The sequence below is a fragment of the Panthera onca genome, chromosome C1 (assembly GCF_046562875.1).
Source record: "Panthera onca isolate mPanOnc1 chromosome C1, mPanOnc1 haplotype 2, whole genome shotgun sequence".
NCBI lineage: Eukaryota > Metazoa > Chordata > Mammalia > Carnivora > Felidae > Panthera > Panthera onca.
This window is the reverse complement of record NC_138346.1, coordinates 92,909,810-92,925,783: the sequence shown is the minus strand read 5'-3', so window position 1 is coordinate 92,925,783 and position 15,974 is coordinate 92,909,810. Positions and strand designations below refer to the sequence as shown.

The 15,974-nt window shown below is 36.2% G+C and overlaps 2 protein-coding genes across 2 annotated transcripts in view; one reads left to right on the top strand and one right to left on the bottom strand.

The window, feature by feature from the left end:
• Nucleotides 1-15,974, top strand: part of THSD7B (thrombospondin type 1 domain containing 7B) — an 860,293-nt gene that overhangs the window by 670,667 nt on the left and 173,652 nt on the right. The window lies entirely within an intron of this gene.
• On the bottom strand, nucleotides 4,312-4,524 carry LOC132673394 (thymosin beta-10). The gene has a single exon (XM_060626022.2). It carries the CDS (start codon nucleotides 4,446-4,448, stop codon nucleotides 4,314-4,316), a length of 135 nt encoding a protein of 44 aa, XP_060482005.1. The 5' UTR covers nucleotides 4,449-4,524; the 3' UTR covers nucleotides 4,312-4,313.

Genomic DNA, 15,974 nt, shown 5'->3' with positions numbered 1-15,974 from the left:
ATGTGTGTATGTGCATTATATAATATATAGAAATATTTTTGAAGTTAGCCATATTTTCTTAACTCATCTGAATATAAATTGACAGGAATTTTCATTGTTGAGGAAATATTCTCCAACTTCTATTATTTATGGCAACTCTTCTTTAGAAAAGATCACTATTTGAGGAAGTATGATCTAGTTAGAGGTATACTAAGGCGTTTTGGTAAAGTTCATTTTTACTACTGGCCTTAGGTTATTTGTCTACTTTCCAGTTGGTTTTCATGTTTGGATTTATTTTCCTGTTTTTAGAACCAGGTTATACTTCCTCCTCTATTCACATAAGAGCTTAAAAATAATAACCAAATTTTAGCGGTAAGAGAGGCACATATCTTTAGTACTTAAGCAAGAGGAAAATTCTGTATATGTCAGATTGAGCCCAACATATACTTCATATATGTGTATATATGTATATATGTATATATAAATATAAATACATATAAATATATATAAACATATACAACTTGGTGTATGTATATATAATACATATGCCTATGTAAATATCAGCATACCTACATATGCTTATTCATTCCTCTCCTTCATTTAGAATGGGAGGTCTTTTGAGGGCAAAGTCTTTCTACTGTGTAACTCATTCCAGCCACTAGTGCACTACCCTGTGTATTGTCAAATTATATTTACCGGATTCTTTATTTTAAAAGAAGGCTTCTCAGGGAGCCTAGGTGGCTCAGTTAGTTAAGTGTCCCACTTTGACTCAGGTCACAATCTCGTGGTTGAGTAGGTAGCTAGTTCCATTATAAAAAACGTTAGAACCCTGATCTCTTTGCTACAATGTGTCATTCAAATACTCAAAAATATTAGCCCTTCTAGAAGAAAGAAATAAGAACCTCCAAACTATTATTGCCTGAATTTTTTCAAGATTCCTCTGAAAACTCCTGGATGTGGAATCCCTATTGAAACATAACTCTACGATTAAAAAAAAAAAAATAAAAATAAAGGGTTGCTGTTATGTAGACAAGTTCATAAACTGTTCTGAATCTATTAATGGAATCAATTTTTATAATCTCTCATAAAAAGCCTCCCTTGTAAACTGAAACCTATCAACATGAGAGCTTTCTCTCTAGAAGTGCCAAAGCGACAGCATTACTTGAGTAGCTTTCTACTAAGTATATTTGTGACCCTGCAGCTCCAGCATAAAGTTTACCCAAAACTCTTATCAAGGCAGAAACTTTGTAAATGGTTTATTGGATTATCAGGTCAGCTGGCAGATACTTTGACTCTCCTGTGCATAATAAAATACATAATATATTTTAATTTTTTATAGTCTGTAATGTCTTGAGTGAATTACTTATACTGTATACTTTTGTTATTTTTTCTTTTGAAAGTCTCCTTAATAGAAGATTAAGTATGGGGAAGTTAGAGCTCTATTGGACTTACATTTCCCCTTAAGAGTTCTTCACATGACTGAAGGCAAGAGTGTTCTAGGAAATTATATTTTGTTTATAGGTTGCAAATCTGTGTGTTCACAGTATGTATGGGCAAAAAAAAAAAATCATACATTGAGATTCATTACCTATACTTCTTAAAATACATGCTATCTACTTAAATACAATTTTAAAAGAGTTTTCATTATGTTTGCAACTGAATGAGAGGATATAAAATAAATGTGTTTTCTAGAAACAATTGCCATTTTAAAGGTGTGTTGTCTCACCAAAGAGGAGGGTCTAAATTTGGAAATAGAGTTGCAGTGCATTTTATTTTTCACAGCAGTGTAATAATATTTTGAAGAATGTTTTCTTTCCAAAGAAACATAGAAATATTTTCACATGAATATTTCTTCCTTAGAAGACCTTTTAAGATGAAAAAAAAAAAAAAGGTTTCTATAGATAAATAGCTTATGCTCCTTTTAAATACTGCTTCATTAATTAACAGTAGCATGTTATGATGTGGGAATAGGATAACTGTCATTCTATCTGAATGTCTGTTTATCAGAAAAATATGGCTACACTTGAGCTTTAATTTGGCTTAACTAGTTTTGGCTTCTTGCTTCTTTTTGACCAGGCCAACTCCCACTCATCCTAGGCTAGTCCAAATCATTCCTGGCAGTGTTTTGCTCACTTGGGACTTACTATGTTGGCAGGAGACCCAGACTGTAATGGAGTAAGAAGTCTTGTTCTTGAGTATTAATATGAAAGGCAGCCCAAGCTTATTCATAATTAAGTACATTCAGGTATACCATTCTTGTGTGTGGTGTTGGTGTTTGCACCTTTGATGAAATCTTGTTTTAAGTAGGAAATATCATATGCCATAAATCAAGAGAAACAGTGATTCATTCCTCAGGGTTATTTGGGAGGATTTAATAGGGCAGATATTCCTAGGACATTTCACCTCTCCCCTACATAGTACTCATTATTCCAAAACTCAGGTATATGGCACCCCATCTCAGAGGCAGCATGGAATGGCTCGTAAGGGCTAGTGTTCTTCCATTTTTTTATCCTTTATGCCTGTCTGCCAATCCAGACTGCTCTCACGTTGTGATATGTCACTGAGCTGAGCTCAGAGGAGATGCAATTTTTCTTCTCTGTTCTTGCCCTGTCATCATTTCCAAGAAAAATTGGTGTTCTCGTTATTTTTTAAGTTTGTTTATTTTGAGAGAGAGACAGAGACAGCAAGAGAAGGGCAGAGACAGAGAGGCAGAGAGAATCCCAAGCAGGGCTCGAACCCAGGAACAATGAGATCATGACCTGAGCCAAAACCAAGGGGTGGATGCCTAACTGAGCCACCTGGGTCCCCCCAAAATTGTTTTTTCTTAAGAGATTTCTCTCCCCCACATTGATGCCTCCACATAAACTATTATTGATCATTCCAAAGTAATACCCCCTAGGTTGTTACAATCTTTTGAATTTTTGATCATTTTTGAGAGCTGCCAGAATAACTCATGAAAGAAATTTTCCTTTACCTGTTGTCCACTTTGTCTTGTGTTTTACTGTTTTAATATTAGGCATTGCTACTCTGAAAATATTCAAAATCACTTTCAGTTGTTCAAGATACTCTTAGGTACTTCTAGAATGTTCTTTATTAGGCTGGCTTGGTAAATGTCCCCAGTGCTGTTGCCTGGGAGCAAGAATTCATGTCTTCTTCAAGGGTCCTTCCAGCTGGACTAAGACTGAAACTGACATGAGATAGATTAACATGAGAAAATCAAATTTAACAGTGCATGAATGGGAGATGCACACAGATGTGGAAATTCCAAAGACAGGCAAAATGAGGTATACAAGTCATCCCGAACTAAAGAGAATGGGGTGGGAGTCTGGGACTTCAGGGGAAAGGAGTGCAATTCATGGGGTGATAAGAGGAGCAAATGTTTGATAATTAGATGTTTGCCCTGCCATGTGGATGGATCACTCAGATAAAATTTATCTCTGAGAATAACCACTATTTTGGGAAAGAACTCCAGTTGAGATTCTTCTGTAGTTAAGGGTGGTGCCAACATTTCTTTTGAGCCCATAGGGTCTTGATTGCTTTCAGCTTGAAGTAATCTTCATGCCAAAATGGCCCATCTTAGGGCAGTTTGCCCTTAGCCCCTATACTGTCCCTAGGCAGGAATTTCAGGATTGGCTGCAGACAGCTATTAAATTATGAAGCAGGTAAATTTTGTCAAATTTTGTCTTTGTAACTCTTTCACTGTGTTCCCACACCTCCTTAGCTCCTTAACTCCTGAAGTCCTGAAATACTACTTTGGATAAGTCAGTTTTAATAGGAAATCACATGGTCTGTGTTTGCAATTTTAGAAAACTGTTTTCTTAACCAAGTGCTTAAAGTAGAAGTTCTCAAGTATTTTTCTAAAAAATAGTGGCAGAACATACTTTTTAAGTTTTTATGAATCATTCTGTCATTTAAGCTTTAAATACAGAATGGAAACTTCGCTCTTTTTTTTTGTTTTTCATTTTTTTTCAGGCATTGAAGGAATATGCTTTTGACTTTAACCACCAGATTTGGTTATATTAAACATACTTTTTATTTATTTATTTATTTATTCATTTATTTATTTATTTATTTATTTATTTATTTTTGCCACGAGGTGTGTTTTATTTTCATTAATCATACAAATAATTTGCTATAATATCCCAGGGCAAACCGGAGAATTTGGCAGTCCGATTGGTGGGGGTCCCCTCAGAGACCCACAGGCCGGTGGCGTCGGCACGGAGTGCCCAGGTTCACAGTGCAGCTTGTCGCTCGTGTCCATCTTGCAGGTGGCTCTTCTTCCTCCACGACTAGGGTGTCTCGAAGATGACGGGGCTGGGGAATCCTTTAGGCTCTTAGGAAATTTCGCTCCGCTTCTCCTGCTCAATGGTCTCTTTGGTCGGCAGGGTGTTCTTCTCCTGCGTCTCCGTTTTCTTCAGCTTGGCCTTATCGAAGCTGGCGATTTCCCCCATGTCTGGCTTGTCTGCCATTTTCTTAAAGCGATCCGTGGAGTTCCGCCTCGAGCCCGGCGACTGGTGCTCCCACTCGCGTTGCTGCAGCAAGAGACCTAAACATACTTTTTAGAATGTTAAGTTGAACTTATGAACTTGCTGAATATCTGTTTTTTAATGGCATGCTAATTCTCCAGCTTTTTTTTTTTAAGATATAATTGACATGTAACATTGTATAAGTTGAAGACATACAATATGCTGATTTGGTACATTTATATATTGCAGTGATTATCAAGGCATTAACTAACATATCTCTCATGTCACATAGTTATCATTTCCTTTTTGTGGTAGGAACAATTATGATCTAGTCTCTTAACGACTTCAAAGTTTGTAATAGAGTATTGATTATAATCACCATGCATTAGATCTTCAGGGCTTACCTACTAGTTAAAGTTTGTACCCTTTAGATTTTTCAAGCTTTATCCCAATATCCCAATATCCCAGAACACAAGTTACCTAGATCCTGACTGGATCTTGTGATAAATCCCTACAGAAAAGCATTTGTTGAATCATGATTTTTCTTTTTTTTTTTTTTTTTTTTTTCTGTGTGACTTAAGAGTCAAGATAAAAATGGTCTCCCTGAGAAGTTTATCTAAATCTTCTGAAATCCAGAGTTCATTGTTTTCATAGCCTTTATTGATCATAAGAATAGAACAATCACCATGGGAGTGGAGGGTGTTTTAAAAAGTTTCCCAGGACCCTGCTCTGGAGACTGTAGTCTACACAGTTAAAGGGATTCAAGAATGTGTATTTGCTAACAAAGTTTTGTTTTTGCTAGTTCTTTTGGTCAGGCAAGTAAGTGGGTGAATGCTGCCAGAACTGAGATTCTTGCCACTGAGGCTGCCATTTCTGCTGAGATCAGTTCTGGAAAAGATTTTCTCTGCAGTTGCCTTTCTCTGCAAGGCTGCCCTTCCTAATCCAAACAGTTAAGACAACCACTATTTGTTTGGTACTAAAAGCAGACCTGGGAGAACCCTCCTGTTTCATAGAAGGGGAGACTGAGGCTTACAGAGGTGTAATGACTTGCCCAAATCCACCCTGATGTATATAGGAGATTAAAGAGACTATCAGGTATGAGGTAAAACGCTGCCCTGTCATCTCCTAGCTGTGGGAATAGGAGAAAATTATTTAACCTTACTGAGTCTCAGTTTCATAAAATGTCAAATGGGTATAATAATGCCAACTACCTCATATGTATTCGTTAATAGAAAATGAAAATAGAAACTTTCTATTTCTTTGGGCATACAGTATGTGCTTGAAAAATGTTAGGTAGAATTGTTTTTCCTTAGTCTCTAACACATAATTTCTGTTAACAACTCACATTTGCTTTTACCTATACCATATTGCCTTTTAGAACTAAGTTATGCAGATTGTTTCTCTTTTTACATTTAGCTACTTGAACATTTGTAGTCAAATATTTTGGTAGTAGTAACTCAGCTTAGATACATAGTAAAAGCTACTGTCACTGTTTCCTATATGGAAAGTCTATTTTATTGCTAAACATCCTGTTCAGCACTGCATTTTTTTTTTAGTGGTAAAAGGAAACATAGCTTTTTATATATTTGTGACTAATCTCCTATGAATTTGTGATTCTTTGGATCTTTATTTTTTTTAAACATTTTTATGAAAGAGTACAGCAGAAAGATAGCCAAATCATTCTGGGTAGAGCTCTATGAATTTTCATAGTGAACATTTTCATTCAGTTACCACCAATGTCAAGAAATCCTACATTATCAACATCTCAGGTGGCCCTTTGGTGCTCCAGCTTTCTTACTACCTTCCTTTCACCAAGTAGAACTACCATTCACATTTCCAACACTGTTGTTGAGGAGGAGAAATTTTTACTTTACCTTTCAAGATTCTTCTGGCTAGTCGAAGAATTAAAATCATATGGGACAGATTAATATGACAAAAACAAAAGTTGAATAACCATATACTTCCTGTATACATGGGAGTGACCTTAGAAATAATGAGTAACTCCCTGAAATGGCCAGAAGTCATCACCTTAAATACCATCTTGAGCTAAAGACCAAGAAGATATTGGGACTGGGGAGTCAGTTATAGCAGGCTACCAGGAAAAGTGCAGTAAACACAAAGTTGTTATACATATTTAAGTTGCTGTCTTCTCCATTGATCAGAGTTTCACCGCCCCCCCCCCCCTTTCCTGGTACAGAGAATGAGGCACTCTTACAAGTGGAGATTTCCTTTATACATGTAAGTATCTCTTACAAAAGGGTAACTTCTACCTGGTTTTCATTTTCATTTAAAAACTTTCATTTAAAAAACTTTCTGTAGATGGATTCTGCACTATATATTCTTTGGGCCTGCCTTTTCCTCCTCAGTATTATGTTTATGACATTTTCCATCTTGTGATTTGTACCAATATTTCATTGACATTGCTCTGTTATGTCCTTATGTATATCATACTATTGAATATACCACGTCTTAACTATTTTTGTTGTTGGGTGGACATTATGGTTGTTTTCAACTTGGGGATATTAGAAATAACACTACTGTGACCATCCCTGTACATGTCTTGAGGTGCTCATGTGTGTGCATTTCTGTTTAGTACATACCTAAGAGTAGAATTTCTGTCATAGGACATGCATATACATTCAACTTCAGTAGAGAATTGATTTTTCATTTTAACTTGTAAATTATCTCAGATTATCCTAAATGCAAATAGTATATACTTCTAAATAATGACCTGAAGTATGACCTGTCTGATACTAATCAAAAGGGGTCTGGAAGTCATATGGATACATTAAATGTTTATCTCCACATGTGCTCTTTGACAGAATATCAGTGACTGGTGTCTACCCCCAAGTCTTAAGAGAACAAGTGTAGGATCACTCCCTTGTGGCTGAATTCTGCTCACTTGTCTACTAAAACAGCCATTATAACCATTACCTTTCCTCTGTCTCTAATCTCTCCTCTCTTCCCCTCCACTCAATTCCTCACACAGCAACCCCAGCAAACATTCTAAATCACAAATCTGGCCATAAATAAAACCTTTCATGGGTCTCTTGCTACCTTTGGGGTAACGTGCAAACTCTACTATAGTTTATAAGATATTTAATGATCCTGTCCCTACCACATGTCTCCCAGCTCAGAGTCCTTTTCAAGTCAGCAAATCACTCAGGCCAAGGAAACAGCTTATGAGTTAGGAGGAAGGAGCCACTCCTGTGTTTCATCTTCCCCATCAGGCCTCATACAATGCTTTCTTGTAGACAGTGAGAAGTCACATTTTCAGGCTTATCAGCTAAATCAAGGGACTGTCTAATGTGCTTTTAACAAAAATTGACTCAACTTACAAGTTACCAAAACATTCTTTAATGAAGGTAGATGTTTGGATTTACTGTATTGCCTTTTCCCTGGAAGCTACTCCCCAAATTCCCTCTATGCTGGTTTACAATCCTGCTCCACTGCTATTTAAATATAGACCATCCAAGGCTGATTAGAGGTGTAGCTATCTTTCCTGAAGAGAAATCTTTCTCTTAGATGGCAAGGTAAGGGACACTGTGCTTATTACCTGTGCTGAAAGCATGAAAGTATGGAACCAATTGCAAAGTCTGTCTCAAAAGAATATTCTCTAATAGCAGAAGGGTTGTTCAAAACTATCTTCCACACTAATAGACAACAATCTTGTTACCCTTGGAACTGAAGGTAAATTGATTTGAGTAGCAATATTAGAAAAGTTTGAATTGAAGCAATTCTCCAATGTACTGTGTGTCAAATGGGGGCCAGTAGGTTCCATGTGTCATAAACCCAAATGGTAATAACAGTGAAATTGCTGTTGCTTTGCTCTGTTTTGGAGCAAGAGAACACAATTGTATTTAAGCCATTGTTGATCCAAAATTTTACATTTTATTCCTTTAAAAAGACATTTGACATATGCATAGTATTTCTGTATTTTTAAATCTTTGCTCAAATTTACCTTCTAAACGTTTTACCTATTTATTTACCCTTGCTCCTCCCATTTACCCTTCCTTGGTTCTCCTTTTCCCACTGTATGATTTCCTCATTTATTGTTGTTTTTAATTTCTGGCTGCCTCTTCATGCCACCCCTAAAACAGATACACTGCCTGGTTCTAGATAAGCACCTTGAAAAGTGATAACAGTGTTTTAGGTTAGGTTCTCCCAGAAACAGAGCCTGAGATATAGGATTCAAAAACAAGAAGTATAGTTCTTAAGTGCAGGAAGCAACACTAGGGAAGAAAATAAGAAGTGCTTCTTCAACAAGAGGTGTGTTATTAAGCCAGAAACCATGGTGACCACAAAAGCTGAAGCTTTTTGGGAATTCTAGGAGACTTGGAAAATATATGCCCAAGTTTTATCAGACCTGAAGGGCCAGGAAGCTGGGATATTCATGGGGAAATGCAGTGAGAAATACCAGGGACACGGATGTGTACTACATGGTCATTATTCTATTAGGAAAACAAATAAAGGATACTCTGTCCTGAAACACTCCCTTCTGACAATCTCCCTGTACTGCTAAAGGGAAATGGCCTTACCATGAGGAAGTGACATCTTGTGGGAGATGACTTAAATGAATATATGGACTCTGTGAAACTCCCTTTTCCTTAGGCATGAGGGGACATAACTGCTGGCTGTGCAAATACCCCTGAATACAGAGAAAAATATAAGATATAGCATGGACCCATGGTTTGGAGTGGTATGATATGGTAGTTAATATATTACACTTTGCATTATTTAAATATTGAGTGTTTCCATGCCATATAATTAACGACATTGGGAGGAGAGCTATAGAAATGTAGCAGGCAAAATTATGTTAAGTGTATGATATTGACAGGGACTTCTTGGCAATAGTAATTTTTAATGAGACTTGGTAGCTTTCAAAAAGAGAAGAGGTAAAAATAAAATTGAATTCTAAGTAATTATAAATGTGTTAGCAATCACTCATTCATTCAGCAAACACTTGGAATAAATGATATGCCCAGAGGAAACCTCAATAATGCTCATAGAAACTTTACTGCTCACTTTCCACTGGGAACTTGCCTTCTTGGAAGCTCAAGTGAGTGGTTGGATAGATTGAAATTATAGATGATAATGCTCTAGATGCTTATAGCATCAGGACTGCTTTAGCTTTGAAAATGCATGAAGAAATTTGGACACAATCAGCAAAATTATCCATTCCTTCTCTATATTAGGATGATTTGCAACTAACAGAAACCTCAAACTAAATTGGCATTAAAAAAATACGAAAATCCGTTACCTCCTGTAATAAATCCAATGGTAATGCATGTTCTAGGATTGATTGATTCTGTGACTCAGCAATGTTATCAAGAACATAGTCGTTCTTAATTTCTCTTTCTCATCTTCTGTGTTGATTTAATCCTCAGGATGTTAGGAACTGCCATCAGCAGTTTCAGGTATAGCCTCCTGTTACAGCAATGATCAGAAGAATAAGAGAGTGTCCTTTGGGGGCATCTTAGGAACAACAAAATTTTCCCAGAGCCTCGTTCACTCCCCCAAAAGACTGCCTCATTGGCTGAAGTTGGATTTTATGTCCATTCTTAAGCCATCTCTGGAAGGAGTCATGGGATGAACTTGATTAGCTCAATCAAATATTTTCCAACCTTTAATTTTTTAAACTTCACAGTACATATAGAAAACAGTAATATTCATCTGACAAGCTGGAATATGTGTTGGAATTTGTCTGTGGCAACAGTGAATGGTCTGAGACCCTAGGTTCAGTGTCTAATACACACGTGAAATCCACCTAAGAGACCCTGGTGGTAGGGCAGTGCTTTCATGTGCATGTGAATCATGTGACATATCTTGCTAAAATGCAGGCGGTTGTCTTCCCAGGGGATAGGGACTGTGATTTTAACAAGCTCCCAGATGGTGGCAAAGCTGTTGGACTGTAGATTACATTTTCGGATGCTAATGTATATCAGTTGAGAAGGAACTCTTTCTTAGACCAGAGAATCACCTGGGATAGATTGTATTTTGAGGAATGAACTAAAATGTCCACTGTATACTCTTAATTTTACTCTTTTTGACATTGAATTTGATAAGAGTAAAATTAGTTTTAAGTAACATTTTTAAGCCTTACATTGAGATGGAAAAATTAATGTCTGTAATTGAATATCTGAAAGTCTCTCGTGTGTTAAGAAAAATGACTTAATACTTTCCCTATGAGGATATGAATTGCCTGTCCCTTCCTTGACACTTTTTTTGGAGAGCGGGGGAGGTGGTGGGGACAAGGGTATCATTCCATTTTGCAAGTTATTTGGCATAACCAAATTTCCAGTGCCTCAGTCCATATGATAAATAAGCGAGCTTGAAATCAGATAAGCAGTACATCCATACACCATTTTTGTTGAAAATTAAATTGTTAGTCTATATTTTCCACTTTAAAAAAAAAAAGATACATTTTGCACATGTAGTGACTAAAGTTATGTCCATATGAAGCTAAAAAAATGATAAGTTCAGTAAAGTCCAGGGAAAATCATTTACCAAAATGAAGCATTTGGTGACATGAACCTAGACCTATCTGGATTCTCTTGTCCCCTTTACCCCCAAAGCTCTACGTATTAGAATTGAAGTCCTCTATATCTAGGAAACCAAACAAGAAAGATAATTGAGTAAAATACTGAATGATTGTGAGGAAACAATCGGTCAATTTGGCTATTTAAAGCAAAATAGGGATAGCAAAGATCTAAGAGAAAAACTGAATTGAAACAGCTTTGGAATGTAAAAATGAAATATGAACATCTTGAACTCAGTATATGATCCTCTTTGCATGAATTATTGCCTGTCATTTGAAATGCACATTATTCAAAACTACCAAAAAATCTGTTCTGGTTTATTACTTAATTAAAAGTAAGTTATGAGCATTTTCAATCTTTATATAATTTATATCATTTGTAAGTCATGAATTTCCCATAATTCTGTTGGCCTTAATCATCAAAAAAAAAAGTATCACTATGCTTAAATACAGTTGCTATTCATCTTTTCCACTCTCTAGCAGATGTTACAAAAGAAACTATCACAGCTGGTGAAAATTGATATTCAGAAGTATAAAACATGGCAGTGAAAAGATTAATTTTCTGTACTCAGTGCCCTTGAGTCTTGAAAACTTTAAACTTTCTTCACAGTAAGGCCAGTGGTTTCATTGTCTGGTTGGCAGTGGGCAGATGATAATGTTCTGCTCTATTTTACTTTATGGTGAACCAAAGAGGACTGGTTGTTTCTCTAATGAGTTTGTAAGGGATGCTTCGATGCTGACACATTAGCTGCATCCCTTGAACTGCTATGATGAGGAAGTGAAACGTAGTTTTAACAACTTGCTAAAATTATCACCATTAGAGTGAATGAAGCACTAAAATATATATACCAGATGTTTAAAATGGTTAGATTTGGGAGAAAACCTACAATTAATTTACATTTTAGTGCTAAGTACAAATTTTAATTTATTCTGATTAACTACTTTATAGCCCATCTAGAATACCATTTGAAGGAGTTATGGAAAAGCTATAAAGGAAGTCATAATCAAGAGATGACATTTTATTGGCATAGAAGCAGAAGAGTTTCATGCCTGATGCCCATATTGCTCAAAAAGGTTCAACTTTCACTTGCCCAGAACCTGTTATTGAATTACAGGCTTGGAATCAATATGGAACCAGATTAACTCACTTAATTACAATTTGTGCCAAGATTTAATCCCTCCACAGATCAGGTAAATTGCTCTAATCTACATGTACATACTTTATACTTGCCACAGTTAAGTCACCATGCAGAAGCATAAATAGATTTCTTGATGCAAATTATTATAAAAGGGACTGGCAAAGTGAAAACTGACAGCTGAGGCCAAAAGCTTTCCTATAGATGAGAAAACCTTTGAAAGTATAAATGCTGTTAAGACAACATGGTCAACAATAAGTGCCTGGCTTTGCATTAGGCATTCTATAAGTAGTAGCTGTCACTACTAACATCATTCTTGATTATGTTGCTGGTGAGGATTTTGGGGAAGGTTTTTGGAAACCACACCATATTACAAACTTTCTCCAAGTCCAGATCATTTAATCTGGTGATCCATTAGAAAGTTATAGATTGCTGAGTTCATTATTTAGACTGATCAGTGTTTGCCACCAGGTCTTTGATTAATTGTTGAAATTTTAAAAATAGGAATTTTTGCCTTAAAATTTAGATTCCTAATATCTCTGTGAAAATAGTAATATCTGGCAAATATGAAGTGAATCTGAGAATGCCTGTCCTCTTTAGACAGACTCTGTCAGTATAATGGTTATCTTCCTTCCCTGTACCTAGTCGGGCATCAATAGCCAGGTTCATCCCTTTATGGTTGTGGTCTGGAGAGAGCAAATAAACAGTCACCTATATCTCATGTTTGGATAATTAAGTTATAAATCAGTGCAACACACTGCTATGTAACATATGTTGTATCCTTCTACCTTAAAAAATAGACCTTCATAACAACCCAGAAGGCTAGGCTTAAATTTGGGATTCTCAAAGTTTGGAGTGGAATGTGGGGTTGTAAGGAGAGCCCATCTTCAGCCTATGGTTTGTACTTATTCTCTTCCAGCCCACACTCCCACTATCTGTACAAGCTCTGTCCACTGCACACCAGCATCCATGTCCACACTTCAGGCCTAGGGGTACTTCTGTGCAGGCAGAGGTGCAACCCATCCTCCAGGGGGATACACCAAGGGAAGAGACCCATGCAAGTCATGAAGGCAACTCATACTCATTTGGCTGGGGAATTTTTTTCTTTTCTTTTTTTTTTTTTTTTTTTTTTTTACTGTTGTATATATTTGTTTTACTTTAAATTATACTATTGTTAACTTCTAGTTCTATATTAGTTTCAGGTGTACACTATAGTGATCCAACAGTTCCGTATGTTATACAGTGCTCAAGACCAGTGCATTCCTAATCCCTTTCCCCTATTTCACCCATCTCCCACCCACCTCTCCTCTGGTAACCATTTGTTGTCTATAGTTCAGGATCTGTTTCTTGATTTGTCTTTTTTTTTTCCTTTGTTCATTAACTTTGTTGCTTAAATTCCACATATGAATGAAATCATATGGTCTTTCTTTCTCTGGCTTATTTTGCTTAGCACTATACTCTGTAAATCCATCCATGTTGTTGTAAATAGCAAGATATTGTTCTTTTGTATGGCTGAATACTATTCCCTTGTATATATGCCACTTCTTCTCTCCCCATTGATCTAATGATGAGCTCTTGAGCTGCTTCCATAATTTGACTATTGTAAATAATGGTGCAATAAACATAGGGGTGCATAGATCCTTTCAAATTAGTATTTTCACATTATTTGGGTAAATGCCCAGTAGTGTGATTACTGGATCATAAGGTAGTTCTAGTTTTAATTTTTTGAGGAACATTTGGCAGACAATTCTAGAGTTCAGGCTTGTGGAATGTGATCTAACAGATTCTAGAAGGAGGCACAGATCAGACTGCCCATACACATGTCCCTGGTCTCTACAGATGATTCACCATAAGGAAGAGACACAGTGGGAACAGGGCCAGAGAGGGTTTGTCTGTGCTCAGGGGGAAGCCAGAGGCAATAGTCAGTGGCTACTTATCATGAGATTTGTGCTCTTGCTTTCTTATGGTAGTTTTACAATGAAAGCATTATTCTCAGAATTCAAGTCTCTATCAAAAATAACATGACTAATGGAAAAATAATGTGGAGAATTTCAAGAAGACGGAAAGGTCCTTGTTTTTAGATGGAGATTATTTTATGTATTTATGTCACGAGCCTGCAGTCTGCAGGTGTTGGAGTTCAAGGCCTTAATTTAGTCATCCTGCTGCCCATTTTGTAATGCTTTGTTTATGGTACATAGTTGTTCATGAATATTAATTGCTTGCCTTAATGCCGGAGAGTGAATTTGTAGAATGCTTATTTCAGTTGAAATAGGGAAGAAATTAGAGTTTAATTTAAAAGCCTTTTAGGAAAGTGCCCTTAAAACAATGACTTTCAATTTTCTGGTTTTAAGGTCCTTTATATTATTAAAAATGAGGATCCCAAAGAACTTTTGTGTATATGGATTGTATCTGGGTTTACCATTTTCAATATATAAAGTAAGGAATTGAAAAAAGATTTAATTTATTTAAAATAATTAAAAGTAAACCCATTACATGTTAATAATACTTTAATGAAAAATCAGTATATATTCCAAAACAAAAAATTTTAGAAAGTAGAAATTGTTAGACATTTTGCAAATTTCTTTGATCTCTAGCATCATAGAAGATATTTGTTTCTGCATTCAATTGTTTGTAATAGGTTTTAGTGAAGAATAAGAAGAAATTCCAGCCTTACACAGGTAGATAGAAAAAGTTTGTGGTAGACCTTCTTAGATAACTCTAGATAGTCTTTGCTATATACCAAAATTTGAATAATAGTTTATCAACATTCAATTGCAACGTAAAATCTGAAATCCAGCAATCCACTTGTTATAATTTGTTAACTTAAAATCCAGTGAGCTGTCTGACATTTTGAATAAGTCTTTAATCCATGATTTTGTAACATCATGCACTGATCATTTAGAATATATTTTTGTCTATTGAGTTATGCTGAAATGTTGACATACTTCACCTCATAATATTAAAAATTAATATTAATATCACCACTCATCTTTCCAGAAAAAAATTAAGTATAGAGAAGCTCTGAAGCATTTCCACAGTTTTAATTTTTCCTCGGAAGCTTGATATTATCACTGTTCACTTCGATTTTTGAGAATTTATTTATTTATTTATTTACTTATTTATTTATTAAAGTGTACTTACTTTGAAAGAGAGAGAATCCCAAGCAGCCTCCTCACTATCAGCACAGAGCTGAACGCGGGGCTTGAACTCAGGAACTGTGAGATGGTGACCTGAGTCAAAATCAAGGGTCAGGCACTTAACGGACTGAGCCACCCAGGCTAACCAAAAATGTTTTTATTTTATTTATTTTTTAAATATAATTTATTGACAAATTGGTTTCCATACAACACCCAGTGCTCATCACAACAGGTGCCCTCCTCAATGCCCATCACCCACTTTCCCCTCCCCCCACCCCCATCAACCCTCAGTTTGTTCTCAGTATTTAAGAGTCTCTTATGGTTTGCCTCCCTCCCTCTCTGTAACTTTTTTCTCCCCTTTTCCTCCCCCATGGTCTTCTGTTAAATTTCTCAAGATCCACATAAGAGTGAAAACATATGGTATCTGTCTGTCTCTGACTGACTTATTTCACTTAGCATAATAACTTTCAGTTCCATCCATGTTGCCGAAAATGGCCAGATTTCATTATTTCTCATTTGTCAAGTAGTATTCCATTGTATATGTAAACCACATCTTCTTTATCCATTCATCAGTTGATGGACATTTAGGCTCTTTCCATAATTTGGTTATTGTTGAAAGTGTTGCTATAAACATTAGGGTACAAGTGCCCCTATGCATCAGCACTCCTGTATCCCTTGGGTAAATCCCTAGCAGTGCTATTGCTGGGTCATAAGGTAG